Below are 24,465 nucleotides of genomic sequence, written 5' to 3' on the forward strand. Positions count from 1 at the left end.
CCAAGCCAACATCTGTGCCAGTCGTCCTCTATCTTTTGTACGCGGGATGCTGCCACAACAGGGCCTGACAAACGGTCTGTAGGTCTGCACCCAGGATCCAAACCCATTCACCCCAGACCACCGAAGCAGAGCATGCAAATCCAACCACTGTGCCACCAGGCCAGCCCCTGGTTCTCCTTTTTACTAGCTATGAGACTTCGGGCAAGTCGCCTCTCTAAGCCTCAGTTTGTTCATCTGTAAAAAAGGGGATCCCCACAGCATTGGTAAGTTTAAAGGAAAATGGGCATATAATGGGCCTGACACCCAGTGGGTGCTCAGATAAATGTTAATTTTCCTTCCTTGCTGATGGTCCCATCACCTGCACTCAGTAGGCTGGGAAATGTAAGGCAAGAGGAAAATTCACATTGCCTAGGACTTTGTACAAGGAATTTTGATCAGGTCCCAAAATGATACAAAAGAAGCCTCGACTCTCCAAGCAGGGCCCCTACCACAGGTAATTTTCATCATTACTACTCTCACAAGACTGTCTCCTGGCTTCCTGGTATCTGGAGAAACTTCCTGGTGTCTGGGCCCTGATGAAGGACTGGTGTTCGTCAGAGTGGCTCAAACAACCACCCTATCCCCTCCCCTGCCATAGGCACCCCCAACCCTGTCTGCCCAAAAACCATACGGAGAAGCCACCCTATGTGTCTGGTGCAATTTCATCCAGCTACAAGCAGGAGCCAGGAGGCTGGCCCCTCCTGGATCTCCCTAGGGCCATGTGCCCAGAGGCTCTGTGGGCTTGTGCCTGCTCCCACTGCACCCCCTCCACAGCCCCCTCTGGCTCCGGATGGGCCATCATGAAAGCTTGAGCCGCCCGAATCAGGTCCTCTTCCCGCAGGCCTGGGACAGGCACGGTGGGGATGCCAGCGATCATCATGGCCAGGGTAAGGATGCAGATGTCAGGCTGGGAGCTGGCTTCCTTCCCGCCTGTCTCAGAGGGCATCGGCAGAACCCCTGGTGACAGCCCACACAGTAGCAGGGGTCCAGGCCTGCTGGGGCTACCCCGGTGGGGATCTCTGCTGCTGGAGCAGCCATCCTCCCAGCCCAGGTTCTCCGGCTGCCTTGCATGGGGGAATTTGTGGCAGTATCGGCCATACTCCTTCTGCCGCAGTGTCTCCCAGCCAACCCCCCCAGGGCAGCCCCTGGCTTCTGGCACTGCCAGGGCCGGGCTCCAGGCCTGGGCAGCACGTGCCACCTGCTCAGCTTCCTGGCTCAGTGGGCCTAGTCCACTAGAGGCCACCACCATTGGCTCTGCAGGACTATAGAGGCCAAGGGATGAGCCCGGAGAAGCAGCCCCACCTGCAGAGATAGGAATGAGATGGAATGTTATTCTTGGTCTCTTTGTGGAGGCCCTGAGGGGCAGATCATTGGGAGCAGGAGCAATTAAGACCAGCCCAAGACGGCTGTCTAGCAGTTGGGGACTATGTTTTACTCATATCCACACCCCCAGTCCCTAATACTAAGTGATGGAGAAGTGTTTGTTGAATGAATGAGTGAGCAAGTGGGTAGGTATTGGCAAGGACTTTTGGAATGGCTTTTCTTCAAAGAGAACTGACTCCAGGGCCAGCCCAAAAATACCCAGCAGAAGCTCCACCTCCCCAGAGCCAGGAATCAGGTTCTCGGGGGAAGTTGCCATACTCCCTCCAGTTCCAAGTGCCCCTCTCTCACCTTGGCCGGAAGGCAGAAGACCCGGATGAGTTTGTGGAGACATGAAATAGGACATGGCTACCCCGAAGCCCCTATTTGTGAGGGAACAGTTGTCTGCCTCCTGTCCTACTCTCTCCATCCTTCTAGAATGTTACCTCATAGTCCCTTCTCTTTACACCTGAAACCCACCTCACAGCATTGACCTGTTCATTCTAGAACCTGAATATGACAATGGGATGAGGTTAAAAGAGTGCTGGACCAGGAACTGGTTATTCTAGGTTCTTGCCTTTACCTTGGGCAAGTCATCTGAACAGTTTTGTTCCTTGATATTCTCATCTGTAAGGCGGAGGTGATGACCGCCTACTACCCCAGCAGAAGTTGTAAGAGTTAGATGAGATCACGTGTATGGAAGCAAGTGATCAGAGATACCACTAAAAGAATCTAGTGCTTTGTGTCCTGTAGTGTGAGAAAAGGAATACTCTGCATTCACTCATTTGCTGTGTGACCTTGGACAAAGACTTTCCCTTCTGTGGGCCTCAGTTTCCCATCTGCAAAATGAAATAGTTGGTCTAGGACACTGCTTTTCAGGCCGGCTGCACATTAGAATCTCTTGGGAGCTTTTAGAAATCCTGACGCCCAGCCTCATTCCAGACCAATAAAATTAGAATCCCAGGGTCAGACCTAGTTATCAGTATTTCAGTGGTTATACGTGCTGAAGCTGAGCCCTTTGTTTTAGGGAAATGGTTCTCAACCCTGGCTATGGTTTAGAATCTCCAAGGGAGCTTTTACAAAAACAATGTCTAGGCCTAATCCTCCCACAGATTGAATGAGAATGCCTGAAGTTGAGGTCTGGGGCATCAGCACTCTAAGCATCCCAGATAGCTCTAATGAGTAGCCAGGCTAGGAACACTGGTTAGGTGACGTATAAAATGCTCGCTCTCTTGCTCTGACCTGCTGACCCACAGTGATTCTAAAAGAAGTGCTCCTCATGGGCTTCAGGGGCAAGGAGACCCTCCAGTGATCAGTGTCAGCATCAGCTGTATTTATTTCTGGTCCTGGCTGGCAGCAGTGTGGGCAGCTTCAGACCAGCCACAGCTCTGGGGCCAGGACGCGCTCTTGTGGTCCTGCTCCAGGGGGGCTGCAGGCCTTCACTCATACTTGCAGAAATCCTTAAGTCCTTCGGGCAGGTGGAGTCCGTCAATGGCCAACCGGTGCACCACGCTCCTCTGGATCACCAGGCGGCACAGAGTCTGCAGGGATGGCACTGTGGAAAGAAGGCCGTCAAAGGCAAACTGAGCTACAGGGTGGGTCTGCGGCTGAGACGCAGAATGTCTAGGTGCTGGTCCCCCCTTGTCATTCACGTGAGCGAGTCCCTTCCGCTCTCTAGGCCCAGCCTGCTTCATGGGGCTGTTCGTGTGGTTGAGATAAGCACTCTTTCACAATGTTGCAGCCCTAACACTCAGCACACTCCCTTCCCCCGCTTAGCAGCTTCGGGGGGCAGGGTAGTGTCTGATTTACCTGAGCAGCCCCAGCCTCCAGCAGAGGCCTGGCACAGAGTGGGTTCTAGTTCACAGAATTTATAAATGTGATCAGAGGTATAAATAAAGGGCTTAACAGGGCTATAATGAACCACACCTCGGGATTAAGAAACTTTTAATCTGGGGTCTGTGACGCCCTTAAACTGGTATGCCCAAATCTATGAGCATTTGTCTAATAAAGGGCACATAATTCTCAGAGGCCCAGGATCTAAAATCAGTTTAGAATCCCTAGGTTAATATACAGAAAATATTGTCAAAGCCAGAGGGAATTTGCAGGGCATCCTGCAATCACAGCCAAGGGTAAACCGAGGCTTGCTAGCTGGCGTGGGAGTCCTAGCAGGTTCCTGTCTCCACGCTGGGCCAGAGAGGACCCTGCTCAGGGCCTGGGATACGTACAGCCATACTCAAGCTGGACTAGGCGCACGCTCTTGGTGGAGGCAAACACGTCCACCACTGCGTAGAGGGGCTGGGCGGCTGGCAGCCCCCGGGCGCTGGGGCCCATATCCTCGCCGTTGATGACGATGTGCATGTCGGCCGTGCCATCCGGGCGCGGACAGAAGAGAACGCCCAGGCGGCTACGGCGCGCAGTTGGAGGCAGCACATTTAGCTCATAGAGCTGGTCCAACAGGTGGCTGTAGAGCCCAGGCCGGCTGCGGCCCACCAGGCGGTCGCGGGGTATTCGAAACTGCTCAATGCACAGATACGGTTCCACTAGGAGGGTTGGGGGTCGGCTGGGAGCCGCTGCGTGTGTCTCTGGGCGGCCCTCTTGAGGCACGCGGTTGTGATGGCGCGTGATGGCGAAGACCCATGTGTGGCCGAGGCTGACCAGGTCGGGCAGTGAAAACTCGGGTACGGCGGCCAGACTGGCCGGGTCTAGCGCAGTCAAGCCGAGGCGCAGGTGCCCACACCAGCCCAGCTCTTTCTCCTCGATCTCGACCAGGAATACTTGGCCCGGGGCCAGCGGCTCGCGACTGAAGCACACGCCGTGGGCGAAGCTCTCCACCCGTGTGGCCCGCGTCCCGGAGAGGTCCACGCGGATGTTGGCACCGTGTACCTGGTGGAAGCGGGTGGGAGAGGGCTCGGGGCGCGCGGGTCCCCAGGGCGCACCCAATTCCGCGCGGTTGGAGACAGCAGCCATCTCCCGGTCATGAAGCAGGCCAGCAGGCGCCAGGAGCTATTTTGGGCGACAGGATCAGAAGGTGACCGCTGGGTAAGGTATTCCCCCCGATTCCCTTACTCTAGGCTCTGCCCGGGGGTCCTAGCGCCGCTTGCTCAACAATCCTGCCTAGAACAGGGTCCCCCGGGAGTCTGAGGGATCCTGGCCGCTCACACCTGGGTCATCGGGTCGCGAGCGCCCGGGATACGACCTGAGAGGTCCGCGGACCCTGACCCAGCGTGGATCACCGCCGTGCCAGTCCCCTCCAATCCCTCAGTCTCCAGAGACCAGAGGAGGGGCCGAGGAAGACTGTCATGTGATGCCAGAGCACACGTGACTCTGAGTACACATGACCTTTCCTCGCCGGGCACCTCCTGGAGAGCACAGACGCGGGGGAGCAGAGGTGAGGAGACTCCGGAGGCTGGGAGCGATCGCGAAGCCCCCGGGCGGAGCGCGGCACACGGTGCCAGGCGGAGGAGGCTCAGCGGGTGGGAGCTGGGGCTGGGACCTGGGCTTCCCTCGCCGATGCGCCGCCAGCTCCTCCCCGGGATGGCTGCACGGAAGCAGAGAGGAGCGCGGGAGCGAATAAACAGGCACCCACTTCCTCCCGCAGATGGTAAGAGACGCGCTGTCGCCGCCGTTCTTCCTGCTGCTGCTGCTATCCTGGGCGCCCCGAGGCGAGACAGCCCCCCAGCAGGATGAGATCCAGTGCCTGCCCGGACTGGCCAAGCAGCCGTCTTTCCGCCAGTACTCCGGCTACCTCAGAGGCTCAGGCACCAAGCACCTCCACTACTGGTCTGCGGCCCTCCCTCCCGGGCGCGGTTGGGAGGGGAAAATACGATGCCCACCAGGAGAGATGACCTGGGGCAGCGGGGAGGGGTTCTAAAGACCTCAAGGGACCCTGGGAGAAGGGAGGGCTGGAAGGGGACCCTCCACCTGCGCCCACCTTGCCCTGACTCCCTCCCAGGTTTGTGGAGTCCCAGAAGGATCCCAAGAGCAGCCCTGTGGTGCTTTGGCTCAACGGAGGGCCCGGCTGCAGCTCCCTAGATGGCCTCCTCACAGAACATGGCCCCTTCCTGGTGAGAGGAAAGCAGCTCTGTGCTCTGTAACCCAGGAAAGGGGGCGCGAGGACAGTTCCCAAAGGAAAATGCTGGGGAAGAGGGAGAAAAGGACTTGGTGATTTTCCAAAAATGTGCTCTTTTCCTGAGCCTCAGTTTCTTCATCTGTACCGTTGGCTTGACTATCTGTACCTCTCCGGGTTTTGCCTGAATGTAAAGTGTGCAGCATGGTGGCCCTTTGCCTCCACCCAGTTGGCCCTTGGGACTTAATCAGCCATCTCTTTCCTCCTCAGATCCAGCCAGATGGTACCACCCTGGAGTACAACCCCTACTCTTGGAACCTGGTATAGCCAGAGCTGTGGGTCCTGCGGGGGTCTGGGCACTTGGATAGGGTGGAGAGCCCTCTTCAGCTCGCTACTACCCCCTTCCCCCTCCCTCCCCCCAGATTGCCAACGTGTTGTACCTCGAGTCTCCAGCTGGGGTGGGTTTCTCCTACTCGGATGACAAGTATTATAAGACCAATGACACTGAGGTGAGTCTGGTGCCTGCTCACGTGCCCCAGCCTCTCTGGTTCTCTAAAGGTGGTGTCATGTGGGGAGAGAAAGAGCATGGCCTTGGAGTCCGTTTTTGGCTCCATCGCATGCTATGTGGTGTAGTCTTGGCCAAGTCACTTCTTCTTGCACAAACAGGGTGGGTTGGTGTCATTATCTCTGAGATTCTTTCTAGGTCAAATACCAAAGCCTTCCAATTCCCTCTATCCTACTGTCTCCAGGTCGCCCAGAGCAATTTTGAGGCCCTTCAAGATTTCTTCCGCCTCTTCCCGGAGTACAAGAACAACGAGCTTTTCCTGACAGGAGAGAGCTATGCTGGCATCTACATCCCGACCCTGGCTGTGTTGGTCATGCAGGACCCCAGCATGAACCTTCAGGTGCAAGGCAGCTGCAGAAGGAAGGGAGGCAATTTGTGGTCATAGCCTTGTGGTCAGCAAGGTCAAACAGGTCAACTCCTCTACCTGACCCAGTCTCCTTCATAACATCCCTGCCACTAGCTGGCCTATCTCCCTGGCGTGGCTCCCACGGCAGGAAGCTCACCTGTCAGGCTGCCAAGTCTGTTCTTTATGTTGAGTGGTCTCCCCCACCCACCCACCCCCACAAACCACGCTGAGTTTCAGCTTCCAGATTGCTGAAGGCCTGGGTGTGGGGAGGGAGGCTCCTCCTCCTCACTTTCCAGAGGAGCTGAAGGCCCTGGATGTTTCACAGGGGCTGGCTGTGGGCAATGGACTCTCCTCCTATGAGCAGAATGACAACTCCCTGGTCTATTTCGCCTACTACCATGGCCTTCTGGGGAACAGGTATGAGAATGGGGCAGCTGAGCAATCTCCAGGGTGGGACAGGTCCTCAGATCTCAGATCTGTCCTCCAGGCATGATATCCTAGGCCCTACCCTGGTTTTATGAGCAGAAGGTGGGGGCTGGGGTGGCTGGAAGGGTTTGGTGCTAAAAGGTGAAAGAATTCAAAGGGACTAAGGAGAACTGGCAGTAGGGCCCTGGGGTAGCTAGCTTTGGGACCTACATCCCCCACTGTGATATATTTCCTAGTCCCCTGGGGTTATGTTGTGATTGGAGGTTGGAGGGAAAAGGTGGGGTGCTCATCTTCTCTACCCACCGAAGACCTAAATACTTTCATCTCCTACAGGCTCTGGTCTTCCCTCCAAACTCACTGCTGCTCTCAAGACAAGTGTAACTTCTACGACAATAAAGACCCAGAATGCGTGACCAATGTGAAGTTCTGCCCCTACCCTGTGTCACCCCTGACACCCCCAATCCTGAGGACAGGACCACATCCCCTCCCTGGGGACTCCCTCTTCCCCATCCCCTGTTGCTCTCCTGTCCTGCATCCCTCAGCAGTTTGGTGTTCTCTGGGACGCGTCTATGGATGTGTTCCCATCACCACTTCCTATGACCTTTGGGCAAATCCTGTAACCCCTGTGAGAAGAAAGGACTTATTTATCAAACATCTATGATGTGCCAGGCACTGGACTGAACTGTATCAATGTAGGTTATCTAATCCTCAAGATTCTCCTTCAAGGGAGATCATATCATCGCCATTTTCCAGATGAGGAAACTGAGGCCAAGAATGTTGAAATGACTTGCCTGAAGTCACGGTGCTAGGAAGTAGAGGCACTAGGATTTGGACTAGGTCTGGCAGATTCCTTCTACTGAGCCTCAGTCTCCCTACATGTGAAAAATGTGAGGGCAGGGTAATGACAAGGTGAAGTAGGAGAGCGAGAAATCTTAGGACAAGTTGCTGAGGTCACGGAGAGGCCAGGGTTGTAAAGCACAGTGGCTCGGTTTGTCATTGCAGCTTCAGGAAGTGTCCCGCATCGTGGTCAGCTCGGGCCTCAACATCTACAACCTCTATGCCCCATGTGCTGGGGGGGTGCCCAGCCACTTAAGGTAGGCCCTGCCATGTGCCCCTCGGGCCAACCCCAGCCCCATCTGGAGGCTCAGGTACCCATCCCCTCACTTCACTTGCAGGTATGAAGGCAGCACTGTCGTGGTCCAGGATTTGGGCAACATCTTCACTCACCTGCCGCTCAAGCGGACATGGCAACAGGTGTGCAAGGGCGTGGGCTTCTTCCCGGCAGGGTGAGGAGCGGCCAGGCGGGGAAGTACAGCCCCTGAGGCTCTTTCTGTGCCCTGCAGGTTCTGCTGCGTTCTGAGGGCAAGGTGCGTATGGACCCCCCCTGCACCAACACCACAGCCACCTCCACCTACCTCAACAATCCTTACGTACGGAAGGCCCTCCACATCCCCGACCAGCTGCCCCAGTGGGACGTGTGCAAGTGAGGTTCTGTGGCCACTTGTGGCCTTGGGGGTGGCAGGCTGTTGGGGCTCGTGGGCATCAGAAAGGTTCCCAGGGATCCTTTGGCTAAGGTTTCTCAGTGGGGACACTGCAGATGTTCGGGGCATGACAGTGAGTTGTTGGACTGGGTGTTCAACATCCCTGACCCCTAAGTCGATCACTAGTCAGTCATTTCATTCTTAAATGGCCACACTGATTGTTAAAATAGCAATTACTTCCACAATATGTTTAGTAAACAGATACTCTCCCAACTCCCCTGCCCTCACCCCAACTCCAGTACCATCCCCAGCTGCCCGGATCTCCTATGACCCTGCAAGTACAAGGGTGACACCTGGCACAGCAGGGGCCACTCAGGTGCATTCCGATTGGTGAGTGCACACGCCCTACTCTTGTTATATGCTGTGGCTCTCACACCTGCTAGCCCCTATGTACTAAAGGCCATTGGTGTCCCAGCCATTGTAACAGCGAAAGTGAAAGTGTCCCTATACATTTCTAAATGAGGGTGGGTTGAAGACTTCTGAATTCCAGCCCCTCCCACCCCCCATCCACGTAAGTCCAAGAGAGGTGACAGGCCCAAGGGGAGGACTGAATCCCAGCTATCTGCCTCGTAGGCCTGGAGCTTGGGGAAAGGAGAGGAGGTCTGATCTGTGGACTCTTTCTCCCCCTCCCTGGTCTCCCTTCCCACGTGCTCCCGTAGCTTCCTGGTGAATTTACAGTACCGCCGTCTCTACCAAAGCATGTACTCCCAGTACCTGAAGCTGCTCACCACACAGGTGAGTGGGTGCAGCACAGCAGGGTCCACCAGCAGCCCTAGGACCCTGGGGCAGCATGGTAAGGTGGGGGCCCCTTTAGAATGCCACTCGGAGCAGAGGAAGCTGGATCTCCAAGAGGTGAAGTCACTTGCCCAAGGGCCTGTGGTTGGCAGGGTCAGGATTTGAACCTGGCTTTGTCCCCACCCCTGCTGCTCTGCCCGGAAGCTGAGGGGTCTGCATCAGCCAGGGAGCCTTTAGGGTGAGAAGAGCTAGTGGGATCTTGTTACAAATGGGCAAACAGAGGCCTAGGGTGGGAGAGGGCCTTGTCCAAGGTTACCTAGGAGGCGCTGGCAAAGCCAGGTTAGGACCAGGTCCTGTACAGCAGTGGTCAGAGCATGGGCTCCGGGGTCAGACTGCCTGGGTGCAAATCCCTTCACTAGCCATGTGGCCCTGGGCAAGCTTCTCAAATATCTTGAGACTTGGCTTTCCCATCCGTAAAATGGGGTTAATAATGGTACCTACCTTCATAGGAAAAGCATTGAGTAGAGCACTGGACATGTAGGAAGCAGTCAGAACACATGAGCATTTCCTGGTTCATGCTATTGAATACCCTGAGGGGTGGAGGCTGAACCAGGGAAGGGCTGGGACCTAGGCTTATTCCAGACCCTCCATTTTTCCCCATCTTGCTCCAGAAATACCGCATCCTGCTGTACAACGGAGATGTGGACATGGCCTGCAATTTCATGGGGGATGAGTGGTTTGTGGATTCCCTCAACCAGAAGGTAAGGCAGGGATCCAGGCCCCGGGGTGAGGCTGGGTGCAGGGGTAGGGCGGGCGTGCTTGGCAGCTTGGCTCTGGCGGACCGAAGGCAATCCTGGAGGAGTTCCCGGCCCCTGAGGTCTTGCTGGCAGCTGTGAGCAGAGATGATGGGGCAGCTGCAGGCTGCTAAATCTTTCCTGGTGGGGCAGATGGAGGTCCAGCGCCGGCCCTGGTTAGTGAACTACGGGGACAGCGGGGAGCAGCAGATTGCCGGCTTCGTGAAGGAGTTCTCCCACATTGCCTTTCTCACCATCAAGGTAAGGCCCGGGCCTGGCGAGGGCTGGAGGGGAGGGGGCAGGACCCACCCATCCTTTCCTTCCCGCTTCATTTCATGCTGGGTTACCATCTGGCCCTTGTAAGGGCAAGTTTTCGGGGGCGTGGGAGGAAGTATGGAGGGCTAGGGGGAGGGTTAGGGAGGAGGAAGGTCACAGGCTAGAGGGATCCAGTGGGACGAGGGGACAGCCCAGGGGCAGGGGTTCAGGGAGAGAATCTCACAAAGCTTTGCTCCTCAGGGCGCCGGACACATGGTCCCCACCGACAAACCCCTGGCTGCCTTCACCATGTTCTCCCGCTTCCTGAATAAGCAGCCATACTGATGACCACAGGGACCAGCCCCTCCTCCCAGTCTCTCTTGCTAGAAGGGAGGCCCTTCTTTATGCAAAATGCCCCTCAGGGGTAGATCTCTGCCTCCAGAACTGCCCCGCCCTCTTTGCAGCCCTGTGCATCCCAGACTGGGCCCCAGTGCCTCACATAGACAGTCTGGGGGGAGTTAGCACTTTATTCCTGATGGGGCCAGCTCAGTCCCCTCTCTGCTTAAAGAATGCCCTTAATGCACTGATCCCACCCCAGGAACACAAAGGAGCTCAGGACAGCGCACTGGGAGGGAACAAGGGACTGTAATTGATAGATTGACTGTGATTATGGAATTAAATTGGGTACAGCTTAAAACTCTGTCTTCTCTGTGGCACTGGGGGTTAGAGAGGACGGTGACAGGTTTGTCACTACAGGCTGGGAGGGGGCGAGGGAGGGGCTGAGAGGCCTTGGAGTCCTGAATGCAGCTGCCAGGGTGGCGGTTGAGGCTCAGACAGCTGCTGTGGGGGCTGGTGCGGCACTGGATGCCCCAGGCTCCCTGGTGTCAGTAGGCCGGTTCTTCTCAATCACCTCTCGCAGCCCTTTGGCAAAGTGGAGGTCGGCCCCGATGGTGACGAAGCCCTGTGTAGCGGGGCACAGAGGGGACTCTATTCACTCCATTACTGAGACTAGAGTTTAGAGATAGAGAGACAGAGTCGTTGGCCTCAGGTTCTCAATCAACCAGGAGAGATGGAGCAGCAAAGTGGTTCTTATAACTCTGTGAAGAGTGTTGAAATACAAGCTGCAGGAGCGCAACCTGTGGGGCTCAAGGAAGGCTTCCTGGAGGAGATGACCTCCTGGCTAAGACCTGAAAGATTAGTAGGCGTTGGGGATGGAATCAAGGAAGAGTGTCCCAAGGAGAGGGCGCAGCCTGTGCAAAGTGCTGGAGGAATCTGATGTAAGATTAAAATGGGAGGGGACAGTTGATAAGGGAGGAGCTGAAGTCAGCTCGCAGAGGGTTCTGGGGAGCTGTAGAGGGAGGGGAAGCCTCTGCCCACTGCCCCATCACGCCCCCACTTACTGCGTGGTTGGTCACCACTTCGCGCACAAAGTCGATACCCTCCGGTAGTGGGATCTGCACCCCACGCCAGGTCCGCTCTGTGGGTGCAAAGAGCTGGCTCCGTCTGGGCCCCCCCCCGCCCCCCGCTCACCTCTCCCCTCCTCCTTCCTCCTAACCCCCCCAACCCTACCGTTGAGCATGGGCATCACCACAATCTGCAGCATGGTCTTCAGAGGGGCCTGTAGCGGGATCAGCTGGGAAGGAGAGGGCGTGACGTCAGGGCAGCAAGCAGGGGTGCACTTGTTCTAGCTGCCCACTCCTGACCCCAGCCGCGGCCCACCCACCACGCCCGACTCACTGCCAGTGACTCCAGTGCGGACTGGTTTGAGTAGATTCGGAACCTATGGGAGAGAAAGAAGCGCCGGGTGGGACGAGCCCTGGAAGCCCCCCTTCCTCAGGCCGCCCAGGCCGACCCACCAGAGGCCCCTGACTCTCAGTCCTGGACATCCCCCCATACTCCATTCCAGGGAGTTCTGCCACTTTCCAGGTGGATATTCTTGGGTGAGTCATTTCTCCCTCTTTGGGTCCCCTTTTCTCCAAGTCTGCTACTTTTCATTTGTTGAGCCCTTCCTACATGTCAGACTTCTGCTGGTAGCTTTGCATGTGTCGTTTATTTTTATCCAACAAAACTTATAGTGCTTACTCTCTGCCAGATACTAAACATGTTTTAAAAAGTTAAATATTATTAAGATATTTTAGAATCCTCATAACACCCAAAAAGTAAGCACTATTATGATTCGCACTTTTTAGGTGAGGCAGATGAGGCCCAGAGAGGTTAAGTCATTTTGCCTAAGGTCACACAGCTGGTAAATGGCAGAACCTACCTCTAGAATCTAGGCTCTTAACCACTACCCTGCATTATCTCATTTAACCCCCCTAGAACAATGCTGTCCAATAGAACTTTCTGTAGAATGTTCTGTATCTGCACTGTCCACGCAGCAGCCACTAACTACATGTGGCTATAGAAATGTGGCTAGTGTCTACCATATTGAATAGCACAGCCCCAGAAAGTAGATGCTACTATTACCTATATTTAACATGAAGAAAATGAAGCTTAGAAAGATAAAATGACTTGTCTTAAGATCACAAAGCAAAGTGGTGCTGAAGTTTCTGCCAAAACCCACGTTGTTATGCTCTTTTGCTGTGTGACTTTGGGCATGCACTTAACCTTGCTGGGCCAGTTTGGTCATCTCTCATAACACCTGCTCTGCCTGCCTCCAGGTGGCGAGAGAATGCAAAGATGTTACACTTTAATAAAGCACATTTTACGCATTAACAAAGAAAGACTCCAGTGGCTTATAGGAATGACTGAATTTTAGCTCCCCAGTTCTGTTGGGCAGGTGTGATATCCTGAAGACATTGAGACTCAGAGAGGTTAAGGGCTTGTGGACATCTGCATACCTGCGCAGGCCCAGCTGTGTGCGCAGCGCCTTTCCCCGGAGTGCCATCTTGGCGCTGAGACGGGCGTCCTGTGGGAAAGTGGGAAGGGGGGTGTTACTGACCCAAAGGGCCCACAGCCCACTTCTCCCTGACCCTCAGCAGCCCCCTTTGGTGCCCGTACCATGGTCATGCTGGACAGCTGGACCTCGGGCAGGTTGGGCGGGACCAGGGCGATGGTGAGGCTGGCAGTGACGGAGATGGTGGTTCCCGAGGGCTTGATGGTGCAGCGAGGTGGTGCCACGACCCGCAGCTCCAGCTTCAGCGGGGAGTCGATCACTGCTGGGCTCTGGGGATGGAGCAGGGAGGGTGGGTCGGGTCCCATATCTGTTCCCTGGCCAGCCTCCAGGGAGGAGGGTGTGGCTCAGACTCTGCCCTCTGGGAGCCCAGAGACCGACAAATGTGAAGACTGGCCTTGCTTCCCAAAGCCTCCAGAACTGTGTCCAGCCTCTGTGCCTTTGCTCACACAAAGGAATGCCACCTCCCTCCTCTTTCTGCTTGCCTAAGTTCTCAGCATTCAGGATCCATCTCACATCCAAACTCCTCAGGGACAGTCTCTTTGCATTTAATATCCCAGCCCCCCACCATATCTCCTTTCTCTAAACTGCCATGCTATTTCTTCTCTAGGCAGTGACCAGGTGCTTGCTCTTCACCGAACACTGCACAAGTGTAGCTCATTTAAACCTCACAATAACCATGTGAGGCAGGTACTGGTACTGTTATCCTAATTTTTGAGAAGGGGAAATCGCGGCACAGAGAGGTTAAGTAACTTATCTAAGGTTGTGTAGTTATTCAGTTGGGATTCAGACGCAGGCAGTCTGGCAATAGAGTCCATGCCATTAGTTTGATGATGATGATGATGACGACATCGATAATAATAGCAGCTAGTGTTTATTGAGCACTTACTCTGTACCAGGTGCTGTTCTAATTGCTTTACGTGTACTAATTCATTTAATCCTCATGACAACCCTGGGAGGTTGTATAGTGTAGAGGAGAAAGCCAGTGTGACCTGGAACCACACAGATTCAAATCCCAGCTCTGTCACTTACAAAACTGAATGGAGTACAAGTCCTTTAATGACCACCAAAATATTTCTTTTTAAATTTTTTTTTTGAAGAAGATTAGCCCTGAGCTAACATCTGCCACCAATCCTCTTCATGTTTTTGCTGAGGAAGACTGGCCCTGAGCTAACATCCGTGCCCATCCTCCGCTACTTTTTTTTTATATGTGGGATGCCTACCACAGCGTGGCTTGATAAGCGGTGCCATGTCCACACCCAGGATCCGAACAGGCGAATCCCTGGCCGCCAAAGCGGAACGTGCAACCTTAACCACTGCACCACCGGGCTGGCCCCTGTTTTTAAATTTTTAACTCCCACTCCCTCTCCCCAGTAAACAAGCAAAAAGAATAATATGTCAGTTGTTAAAGCCCCTATGTGGCAGGGCTTGGGCTCCCAGCCCACCCTCACCATGGCTTCATGAAGAAGACAGAGCAGGAAGTAGTGACCCCCATCACAGACTTGGAAACAGGCCTGGCAGGGTGAGGGGACTGGCCAGGCCTTCTGTCTACTCCTTGGCTGCTGCGGGGGGCCTCCACCTGCACAACTCGCTGGTCCCCTCACTGGTGTGCCCACCCACCCCGGCCACATTCCTACCTCCCCCCAACACTCACCAGGAGGACGATATTCCCAAAGTAGGTGGCCCTCAGCAGCACGTCCAGCTCTTGGGGCACCTGGACAGGGAGACTAGGGGTGAGGCAGGAGTTCCATCACAGGCCCCCTCTGGCCCATGCCACAAACAGACCCTGGCATACCTTGTCCCCCACCAGCGACAGCTTCAGGGCACCGGCCCGGAAGTAGCTCTCCATGGCGGAGTCAAAGAAGAACTCAGAGAAGGCCACGTACACCATCCGCTCCTCCTCCTGCAGCTGGGGCTCCACTGCGCGGTTGGGCAGGCTCCAGTTCGCCTCAGCCAGGGGGAAGAAGGCTCCCTGGGGTTGGAGGGTCAGGGTCAGGGCCAAGGCAGACTGGCCCAGCACCCAGATGTCTCCAGGCCCTGTGCTTGGCACTGTGAGGGATGGTGGGGAGTTGGACCCAGTTGCTGTCCTTGGGAGACTCACAAGCACATTTCTTAAAAAGCATGGAAAGGAGGGCGGCTGGAGTGCTGCAAGGGAGCAGTCCCACCAGGCAGGAGAAGGGAGGCTCCGGAAAGGGTTCAAGGAGGAGGTGGCATTTGAGTGGGCCTTGAAAGCCAGATGGCGGTATTGATAATAGCTGCTGCTTACATATACATAGTAATTCTTCTGTGCCCTTGACATAGACCAACGCCTTTAACTCACATGACACCCTATGAGGTATGTTTTCTTACTATATTCTTTCCATTTACGTATTAGGAAACAGGCACAGAAAGGTTAGCCACTTGCTTAAGGTCACACAGCCGGCAAGTGGCAGAGCCAGGACCTGAATTTTAGGCATTCTAGCTCCAGTCCGTGCTCTGAAATTGCTACACTCCACTGGGAGGAGCAAAAGTAATGGCCACATACTCACTGTGTGGCCTTGGGAAAGTGATATCACCTCTCTGAGCAAGATTCCACATGCCTAAAATGAGTAGTACCAGACTCACAGGGTTGTGAGAGGATGAAATGAGATCATGTGCATAGAGCTCTATGTCCAACTCCAGGGGGGTAGGCAAAGGCAATGCATGAGCAAAGGCCCTGAGGTAGGAAGCGAGGGGCATATTTGGGAAAGAGTAAGCTGCAGAGGAACCACATGAAGTTGGAAGGGTGGGGCCAGACAAGCTTAAGAAGGCTGGAAGGCCAGACCCAGGAGTTGAATCTAATTCTGCAGGCAGGGGGGAGCCACAACATTCTCAGCAATGGAGTGGCCTCATCAGATCTGTGCATTAGGAAGATAAAACCAGCAACATGGGGGAGAGAGAGGGAGTCTAGTTAGGTCAGAGGTGACACACCAGCCAGGCAGCTCACCCGGAAGTCCATGTCCAGATTGCTGGCGGAGGCTGAAGGATCCTTCAGGAGGGAGTAGTCAATGCCAACAAGCTCGTCCACAGAACTGCGCACTGTGGGGAGGGGACAGGCCCAAGTCACTCAGGCTGTGTGATGCTGGGCAAGGTGCTTACCCTACTGGGCCCCAGTTCCTCATCCATAAGATGGTGATGCTAATACTGCCTGCATAGGGCTGTTGTAAGGATCCGATTAGTTTTATGTGGAAAGCACATAATGTCTGGTGTGCACTATGTGCTCTAAAAATGTTAGCTATTATTATTATTACCACTTCTATGACAGGCGTTTCACCAAATCATGGAGCCAGATGGCAAGGATTCCCTTCCCTCGTTGGCTTCCCCTGGTTCCTCCTTCCCTTCCCGTGCCCTCTGTGTGGGGCACGATGATCTCTGCCCCGCAGCAGACAGAGGTCACAGCTTAGGAAAAGGCAGTTTACATGAATAGAGCACCTATTAAGGACTAGGTGATGAACACGAAGGGGGTCCCAAGGATCGGCAGGCACATGGTGAGGACCTTGACAACCATCCTCTTGGTTAATCCTCACAGCAACACCGGGGGGAGGCATTGCCCACCAATTGAGGAAACCAAGGCCCAGAGAGAAGAGAATCCCTACCTGGGGTCACACAGCAAGTCGGCTGCAGAAGTTGCATTTGAACCCAGGGCTGTTCCACAGCAGGGCTTGGAAAGGACCTGCTCTGAGGTGCTGCCTGAGGGCTGCGCACCCAGCCTCCTCCCCACCTGCACTCCAGCCCCAGGGCTGGCCCAGGGCTCCCCGCGCCGCCAGCGCCAACTCACCAGGCACGGTGGCCAGAAGGGAGTTGAGCAGCACCATCCCTGCGTGGTGGAGCACGGGGCAGATCTGGGAGGCGGGGGCCAGAGTCAGGGCCTTGGAAAGAGAGGGTGCGCCCACCCTGACCCTACCCCGACCCGCCTCTACCCCACACCTGCTGATTAAGGAGGAATCGCATCCCCGAGGTGATGAACGTCGAGAGGAATTCATACACTTTCCTGTAAAGAGAGGAGAGGCCAGGTGAGCCCAGACCCTGCCCCACCCCAAGCCGGGTCCAGGGGAAATCACAGTGACCAGAGAGATGGGGGGGCACACCTCAACTTCGACCTGAATTACCAGCTCTTAAATGGAAGTTTTCCATCGCTCGGGCCCAGATCCTCTCTCCAGCCTGATTCTCAAGACCTCCTCTCCTTCCCTTGCCTCCCCCACAGCCAAACAAATCTACTTACAGTTCCTCACACCTGCTCGGAGCATCCCCACCTCCATGTGTTTACTCATGTCCTTCCTTCCACCCGCAATGCTCCCGTCCTGTATTTCCCTGTCTGGGCTCCGATGCTTCCTCTTCCCGGCAGTCTTCCCGGATTACCCTCCTCTGAACCCCCAGAGTACTTGCTTAGTCTCACTCTTAGGCCCCAGTGACAAATATTTTGTCCCTCCAGCCATGCTCTGAGCTCCCTTCTGAATCCTCAGGGCCTGGCATACACTTTGTTGAATAAATAAAAAATTGACAGTGTACCAATGCCAGATGATGCATCCACCATCTTCTTTCCCCCACCCTCTTCCAGAACCAGCACAAAGTGCCCTTCTCAGCCCCAAACCTGGAACTATGTTGTTATTTTTGTTATTGTTAGTAAGAGCTACCAATTACTGAGAACCCAGCGTATGCCCACTCAGCACTCTCATCCTCGAAATTACTCTTATCTAAGTGGCCAGCCACTTATTATATGCCAGACAGTTTTCTAAATATTTTATATTTTATATGCTAATAATATATTAACATAAATAGCTCTCACAACATCTTCTAAAATAGATTCTATCATCCCCATCTTACCAATGAGGAAATTGAGGCACAGAGCTTCAGTGATTTGGCCAGTCACAGCCAGGAAGTGATGGCGCTGAGATTTGGACCCAGTGGGTCTGACGCCCAAGCCTGTGCACTCTGCATTGGCTGTGGGGTTCAAAGGGGGTGCGCTGGGGTTGGGAATGGGCCTTACTTTAAGGTTCCCCCGAAGGCCGCGTGCATTCTGGAGACAGAGGCCTGGCAGGAGACGTTGGCCACTTTGATCCGGCCACTGGAATCTCGGGAGAGCTGCAAAGCCGTGCGGATGGACACGCCCTCGGCGGAGGCGTTGATATAGCCCCCATCGTAGCTGCAGGAGGGATTAATGTTCACCCCAGCTCAGAGCTTAACAGAGTCTTCACCGCCCCCCTCCTGGCCCCATACATCACCTCTTCATAAGGCTTCACTTCTGCACAGTTTACCAGACATTCTCAAACCCTATCAAGTCTTATGATGGGCATGATTGTCTCCATTGTACAGATGAAGAAACTGAGACTCAGAAAGCCTAAGGATTGCCCACTGCCCCACAGAACCCCCAGCCCTGCAGATGCGCCCTTCACTCCCCTGAGGGTGCCAGCTCCTCACAAGAACCAGTAAAGAAGCTGTCTCCGGAAGCGCAGGTCCAAGGAGGCGTTGGTGATTTGCAGCAGCAGCTCCTGCTCTGGCTGGAAATAGACCTCAGAGGATGTCAGCTGCAGCTCGGAGACCTTCACCCTGCAGGAGGCCTCGGGGTCAGACGCAGGACCGTGATGAGGGGACCCCACCCAGCCACAGGAAGCTCCTTCCCTCCTCTTCCAGTCCAGGCCTGAGGAAGCTGGGGTGGCTGGAATGACTTCTTCCATTGCTCCTCAAGTGCCCAGCCTGGACTTGAGTGGCTCAAACTCGCACTTGGGTGGTTCAGAGATGAGCTTCTCCTGACCCAGTTGTTAAAAGTGAGCTTCATCCCTACTCTTAGAAATCTTGTTGCTTGCACTCCCTTCCCTCCCATACCCTGGGTTGCTAGACCTGGTCTTTTAACCGAGTCCTTTGATCTTGTCTCCATCATCTAAGCGCCGCTCCATTTCCCAATTCCCTGTCCCCACCATCCTAGGCCTTTATCTCTTGTTCCCTGGACTCTCCCCGCGGATGCCCTAGACCCCACTCTCATCCATTGGCAAGTTTCTTGACTCCGCCTCTCTGGAGCTCTTTGGCCACGCCTCAATTCCGCGGCCTCTGCTGCGCTTTTCTTGGTCCCGCCTACATTGTCTAGGCCACGCCTACCTGCTTGGTCCCGCCTGTGTTGGCAGGCTTGGCCTTTATCTTTTCGGCCCCATCCTGTTTCTTAAGCTGTAACTCGTCGATTTGGCCACGCCCCCATTCCCCTCAGTCTTCCAGTCCCCGGGACCCCGCCGTTTCCTAAGCCCCGCCCCCACCGTCGAAGCCCCGCCCCGCAACCCAAGGCCCCGCCCCGGGCCCCCCACTTACTCAGAGATGTTGTAATAGAACTGGCCTTCTCTGCCCCGCAGGTCCGGAATGGTGATGGTCTCCAGCTCTTGCTCCAGAAAGCGCAGCCCTTCCTGCTTCACTGAGGCAGCAGTGAGACCCTTAGCTCCTGCGCCCACTGCTGCGGTGACCCCACCCTCCCCCGCTCGCCCCTGCTTCTTACCCAGCTCCAGCGCCTTGGAGGTGATGCGGATCTTGCAGCCGGGGAGCTCGGCGTGAGCGCCTGCCAGCAGCGTTAGGAAGAGGGCCCCAAAGAGGGCCATGGCGAGCGGGCCTGGGGGTGGGGTGGGGTCGCGGGAGTCATCCGGCCGCTAGAACCCACTCCTCGGATGTCCAACCACAAGAGGGGGTTGGGTCGGATCTTTACCCTCGAGATAGCTCTTCGGGGAACTTGGAACCAATAATATTGCTTCCATTTGGCAGATGCGGAAACTGAGGCTCAGAAAGGCAACGCAACTTGCGCTCTGGCTCTCAGAGGATTTGGTGTACGGGGAAGGGGGAGGGGACATCCTCGGTTCCCTCGTGCCACCGCCGCGTGACGAATTTGGACCTCCGGGGACCAGCCCCCACACAACAACCTCCCCTTTCCTTTAGCGGAAGGCGAGCGCGGCTTGCACGTTACCATGGGAACAACTGCACGCGCATTCCTAGGGGGTGGTTTGCGGTCTCCCAGGCCCCGCGCCGGGGGAGGAGAAGGGGCTGCCGGCCCGACCTCGGGCTCCTGGGCCTCTCAGCTTCCCCGGGTCCTAAATCCCCGCCACAGATTCTGCCTGGTGCCCCCCATCTCAGCGCCCTCTTTTATGAGATCTCCTCTCCACCCCGGGTTCAGCGTACCGCGCGCTCGGCGAGGGTCTAGGGGTGGATGGGGACGCGCCCTGACTCACTCTGAGGTGGCTCTTGGGGTTGGCGCGGTCACGTGGGGCGGCGGGCAGAGCAGGGGATCCGGGCGGCGGGGTCTGGCGGGCAGCGCGGTTCCAGCAGCCCTTATAAAGCCGGGCCTCTCCGACCCTCCTCCTCTTTCCCGCTCTCCCCTCCTCTCTTGGGGGTTGGGAGGGGACAGGGCGGGACGCTGCCAGCCGGGAGGGCGGAGAGGGCTGTAGAGAGCCCCGTGACAAGCCTGGCCGCTGTCAGGACAAGTGGGGGACCCAAGCCGGGCAGGAGGGAGGGAAGTGCAGGAATGGGCCCTCCCAGCCCCAACAATCTGTGCTTCGCTGGGACGTTGGTTCAGATTCCAGTTATCCGTCTCTTCCTCTGTGATCCTGGGCAAGTGACTTCACTTGGGTCACTGAGCCTCAGTTTCCTCATCCTGCAAAGAGTGCCTGATAATAGGAACCACCTCTTAGGTCTTTATTGCAGCCTAGGACAAGCCAGAAAGTCAATGCCCAAGGCATGGTTTCCTTCCCTTCCATCCACAGCCATCTCAAGACCTTGCCAGGCTTCACTACGGGACCCCTCAACTGTCTCTGTGTCACTACGTGGGGACCTTAAGGGCCCAGAGACCTCTCTCACTGGGGTCCAAGCAAGTGCTGCCGGCCGAGGAGGACACTGCACTGGCCTCTGGAATCACCCAGCAGGGAGGTTTGGCGGTTCCACGGGGACTGTGGATGTTTTTGGAGCTAGGTTCTCTGCACAGTACCCCCAACTACTGCCTACAGTGTCTCCAGCTCCAAAGACAGGCACAGAGTATGTGCCTGCTACCTTTTTGTTGTCAACTGGATAGAAGAGGAGAGGAGAAGCAGGAATGATTCGTGTCCCAAGGACATGTAGGTAGCACCAAGCATTCATCTAGGTGGGATGACCAAGTCGCCCTGATTTGCCCAGAACTTTGCTGGCTTTGAACCTGAAAGTCTCCTCCCCAGGAACCCCCTCAGTCCCAGGCAAACCGGGATGGTTGGTCCCCCCAGGTCTAGATCAACTTTTTTAACCTTCTTAATCTGTGAGGTCGGCACTATTATGAACCTGCTTTAGCAGGAAACTAGAGGTAAGACCATCCTGTGGCCGCTCCCGGTGAACCCATAGACTGTTTGTGGAAGCATGGGAGGCGGGTGCTTATAGCCCAGTAGTTAAGTGCTTAGACTCTTGTGTCTGACAGACCAGGGTTCAAATCCTAGGCTGTCAATTCTTGGACCCCTTACCTAAGCAGCCCTGAGCCTCAATTTCTTCATCCTAAATTGGAAACAAGAAGGTTATTGCAAGAACAAGTCAAATGGGCATAGTGCATGGTACGTGGCACTCCATTAGTGCCCCCAAAATGCTAGCTATTATGATTAGGGGCGCAAACCACAAGCAAACAAGGCAGAAAGGGTGGAGGAGAGGAATAGAGAAAGTGCTCGGGATATCCAGAGGAGGAAGTGCCTAAATGCCTTTGAACTCTAGTAACCCTCCCCGGAGCCTGGTTCAAGCAGAAAACCTGGTGGATGTTTTCTCTCATTTTCTTAACTGAAATGCAGTTCTTTGTATCATTGTTACCTCCTACAGGGTCTTGTCCCTTGTAATTCACTGGCCCCACAGCAGCCCCAGGGAGCTTGAAATGTAGCTACGTGATGCTGGGCCAGTGGTCTAACCTCTCTGGGCTACTCTTTCCTCATCTGGATTGCTTGTGAGGATTAAATAAGCTGATGCATTTAAAGGGCTTAATAAGCACCTGGCATTTAATAAGGGCTCATACAACGTTAGCTATAGTCATCAGTATCGTTAGCCATTATCCAGTGACTTTCCATCCTACTTGGAATAAACTCCTGCCTCCAGGCCCTGATTTCCAGGCATGTGATAGGGCCTACCCTTGTCTCATCTTCCACCACTCTCACCGTTTTTTGTGTTTTTTTGGTGAGGAAGATTGGCCCTGAGCTAACATCTGTGCCGATCTTCCTCTAGTTTATGTGGGATGCCACCATAGTGTGGCTTGACAAGCAGTGCTAGGTTTGCACCCAGGATCCGAACTGGCAAACCCAAGGTCGCCAAAGCAGAGTGCTCAAACTCAACCACTACACTACCAGGCCGGCCCCACCCTCATCCTTTCTCATTCAGCAGAATGAAAGGCCACACTGGCTTTTTGGTTTCTTGAACATGCAAATTAAATTCTTCCTGCTCAGGGCATTTGCACTTGCTGTTCCCTCTGCTTGGAATGCCTTTCCACCTGATCTTCCCACAGCTGGCTCCTTGTCATTTTGGTCTCAGCTTAAATGGCACTTCTCCAGAGAGGCCTTCACTGCCTACCTAGTAGATACTCTCAGTCACATCAGCCTGGTTTATTTTCTTTCTTTCTTTCCTTTTTCTTTTTTTTAAGATTGGCACCTGAGCTAACAACTGTTACCAATCTCTCTTTTTTTTTCCTGCTTTTTCTCCCCAAATCCCCCCATTATATTGTTGTGTATTTTAGTTGTGGTCCTTCTAGTTGTGGCACATGGGACGCCACCTCAACATGGCCCGATGAACGGTGCCATGCCTGCACCCAGGATCCGAATCCTGGGCCACCAAAGCAGAGCATGCGAACTTAACCACTCAGCCACGGGGCCGGCCCCCTGGTTTATTTTCTTTATAGCCTTATTACTATTTAATATTGGTTTATTAAGTTATTGGTTAATGGAGACGTGGTCTGTCTCAGTGAGAGCTAGGATCTTGTTCACCACTTATTCCCAGAGCCTGGCACAGAGTAGGTACTGAATAAATATTTGCTGGGTGATTGAACTGGTTTGGAGCCCTCACATGTCCCCGGGGAGCAGGCAGTACCCATACCACGCTGGGAGTCTTTACCCCTCCTGCACCTTGTTAGTCTCAGTCCAGCTGTCTCAAAACACAGCCCTGACCTGGGCAGGGGACAAGAAGGTGCAGTCAGTGGCCTTGATCTCAGGGACTTGCCCACTGAGCCAGCCCCTCTCCATCACATGGATTTCCCCTTTCTCCCAAAACTTGGGCCCCCAACCCTCACACCTCAGAGTGACGTTGGCGGATGTGCAGCCAGGAGGGGCTTTGGCAGCCTCCCCGAGTCCTACCGCTCTGTCTGAGGGATGGAGAGATCAGAATTCCCCAAACCCCTTTCCACTGTCACTCCTGGCTTTGCAAAGAAAAGGGGAGACTTCCCAGCACTCAAAGGGACAGGAAAAAGAACGCTTTTCTAATTTCTGTTGTGTGCCCAGCACAGTGATACTGCAAAAATCAGGACAGTGAAGCAGTTAAGTGCTCTGGAATCAGACAGACCTGGTTCCAATCCCGCTCTGCCATTTTCTAGAGCAGAGGTCAGCAATCTCCTCCCGGAGAGGGCCACCTAGTACATGCTTTAGACTTTGCAGGCCCGACAGTCTCTGTCACAGCTGTTTGGCTCTCCCACTGTAGCCTGGAAGCACCTACAAACAATACTGAAATGAACAGGCTGCTTGCTGCATTTGGCCCGTGGGCCCATGGGTCAGTTTGCCACCCCCTGTTCAAGATGAAATCTCTGTAGGAGCCTCAGTTTACACATCTGTAAAATGGGAGTGATCTAGTACCTGCCTGCCTCTCTGGGCGGCAGTGAGATTTTAATATTCTAAAGTATATAAAGTGCTAAACCTAGTAATTGGCGCACCAAAGGGCTCGATCAATGTTTCTGGTTATTTGTATTAGCTAGTTGTTTAACAAACAAAAGCTGCTTTACAAATATGAACTAGCTCAAACCTCATCACATCCTCTAAGATAGAGATCATCAGCCCCATTTTACAGATGAGGAAACTGAGACCCAGGGAGGTGAGGTCATTAGCTCAAGTCAGTCTGCCCAAGCCCCTGCTCTCCACCACTCCACTCTGTGGTGTCTCTATCTAAATGATCCCATTTAATCCTCACAGCAATCCCTGAGGTAGCTCTTATGGCCCCTTTTTCCCAGATTGGGAAACTGAGGTACAGCAGGAGGAAGTCACTGGTCCAAGTAAGTAAACACAGGCTCCGCTGACCACAAGATAACAAGCTGGATTTCTGCCCGAGATGTCAACATGCTGAGCCTGGCTCCCCCTCCCTCTCCCTGTCTCCAGCTGTGTTTTCTTTGGACCCTTACGTGGCTTGGAGACGCTGCATCAGCCCATTGCCCACCCCTCAGCCCCGTGACTATTCCTCCAACCCCAACACCCACTCAAGCTACCCCTCA

At 54.7% G+C, this 24,465-nt stretch overlaps 4 protein-coding genes across 4 annotated transcripts; 1 reads left to right on the forward strand and 3 right to left on the reverse strand.

Moving 5' to 3' along the window:
* Positions 1–67: 67 nt before the first annotated feature.
* SPATA25 (spermatogenesis associated 25) lies at positions 68–2,611 on the reverse strand. Its single transcript, XM_046678819.1, has one exon. It carries the CDS (start codon positions 1,286–1,288, stop codon positions 710–712), a length of 579 nt encoding a protein of 192 aa, XP_046534775.1. The 5' UTR covers positions 1,289–2,611; the 3' UTR covers positions 68–709.
* A 99-nt stretch (positions 2,612–2,710) lies between these two features.
* On the reverse strand, positions 2,711–4,677 carry NEURL2 (neuralized E3 ubiquitin protein ligase 2). Its single transcript, XM_046678818.1, has 3 exons — positions 4,560–4,677; positions 3,624–4,401; positions 2,711–2,953 (listed from the first exon to the last, which is right to left on the reverse strand). Exons 1-3 carry the CDS (start codon positions 4,566–4,568, stop codon positions 2,838–2,840), a joined length of 903 nt encoding a protein of 300 aa, XP_046534774.1. The 5' UTR covers positions 4,569–4,677; the 3' UTR covers positions 2,711–2,837.
* On the forward strand, positions 4,597–10,823 carry CTSA (cathepsin A). The gene is made up of 15 exons (XM_046678817.1): positions 4,597–4,786; positions 4,997–5,178; positions 5,351–5,462; positions 5,735–5,785; positions 5,887–5,973; positions 6,214–6,369; positions 6,701–6,792; positions 7,135–7,219; positions 7,804–7,895; positions 7,977–8,055; positions 8,145–8,284; positions 9,002–9,077; positions 9,749–9,838; positions 10,025–10,132; positions 10,388–10,823. The coding sequence occupies exons 1-15, from the start codon at positions 4,733–4,735 to the stop codon at positions 10,469–10,471; spliced, it is 1,488 nt and encodes a 495-aa protein (XP_046534773.1). The 5' UTR covers positions 4,597–4,732; the 3' UTR covers positions 10,472–10,823.
* On the reverse strand, positions 10,753–20,376 carry PLTP (phospholipid transfer protein). The gene is made up of 16 exons (XM_046678815.1): positions 20,237–20,376; positions 19,516–19,626; positions 19,335–19,434; positions 18,456–18,584; positions 18,025–18,180; positions 16,965–17,028; positions 16,816–16,879; positions 15,985–16,076; positions 14,815–14,991; positions 14,674–14,733; positions 13,127–13,291; positions 12,967–13,034; positions 11,864–11,906; positions 11,696–11,759; positions 11,527–11,603; positions 10,753–11,087 (listed from the first exon to the last, which is right to left on the reverse strand). Exons 2-16 carry the CDS (start codon positions 19,613–19,615, stop codon positions 10,956–10,958), a joined length of 1,491 nt encoding a protein of 496 aa, XP_046534771.1. The 5' UTR covers positions 19,616–19,626; positions 20,237–20,376; the 3' UTR covers positions 10,753–10,955.
* Positions 20,377–24,465: the final 4,089 nt, after the last annotated feature.

This window comes from Equus quagga, chromosome 12 (assembly GCF_021613505.1).
Source record: "Equus quagga isolate Etosha38 chromosome 12, UCLA_HA_Equagga_1.0, whole genome shotgun sequence".
Taxonomy (NCBI): Eukaryota; Metazoa; Chordata; class Mammalia; order Perissodactyla; family Equidae; genus Equus; species Equus quagga.

Excerpts from the sequence above, each read along its gene's own strand:
- SPATA25 (XM_046678819.1), bottom strand. The coding sequence starts at position 1,288 with ATGGTGGTGGCCTCTAGTGGACTAGGCCCACTGAGCCAGGAAGCTGAG.
- PLTP (XM_046678815.1), bottom strand. The coding sequence starts at position 19,615 with ATGGCCCTCTTTGGGGCCCTCTTCCTAACGCTGCTGGCAGGCGCTCAC. Across the intron at positions 19,435-19,515 it reads CTCCAAGGCGCTGGAGCTGG|TGAAGCAGGAAGGGCTGCGC; the intron begins GTAAGAAGCAGG and ends CTGCTGCCTCAG. Across the intron at positions 11,907-12,966 it reads ACACAGCTGGGCCTGCGCAG|GTTCCGAATCTACTCAAACC; the intron begins GTATGCAGATGT and ends TCTCTCCCATAG.
- NEURL2 (XM_046678818.1), bottom strand. Across the intron at positions 2,954-3,623 it reads AGTCCAGCTTGAGTATGGCT|TGCCATCCCTGCAGACTCTG; the intron begins GTACGTATCCCA and ends TTCTTTCCACAG.
- CTSA (XM_046678817.1), top strand. The coding sequence starts at position 4,733 with ATGACCTTTCCTCGCCGGGCACCTCCTGGAGAGCACAGACGCGGGGGA. Across the intron at positions 6,793-7,134 it reads CATGGCCTTCTGGGGAACAG|GCTCTGGTCTTCCCTCCAAA; the intron begins GTATGAGAATGG and ends CATCTCCTACAG. Across the intron at positions 9,839-10,024 it reads TGGATTCCCTCAACCAGAAG|ATGGAGGTCCAGCGCCGGCC; the intron begins GTAAGGCAGGGA and ends CTGGTGGGGCAG.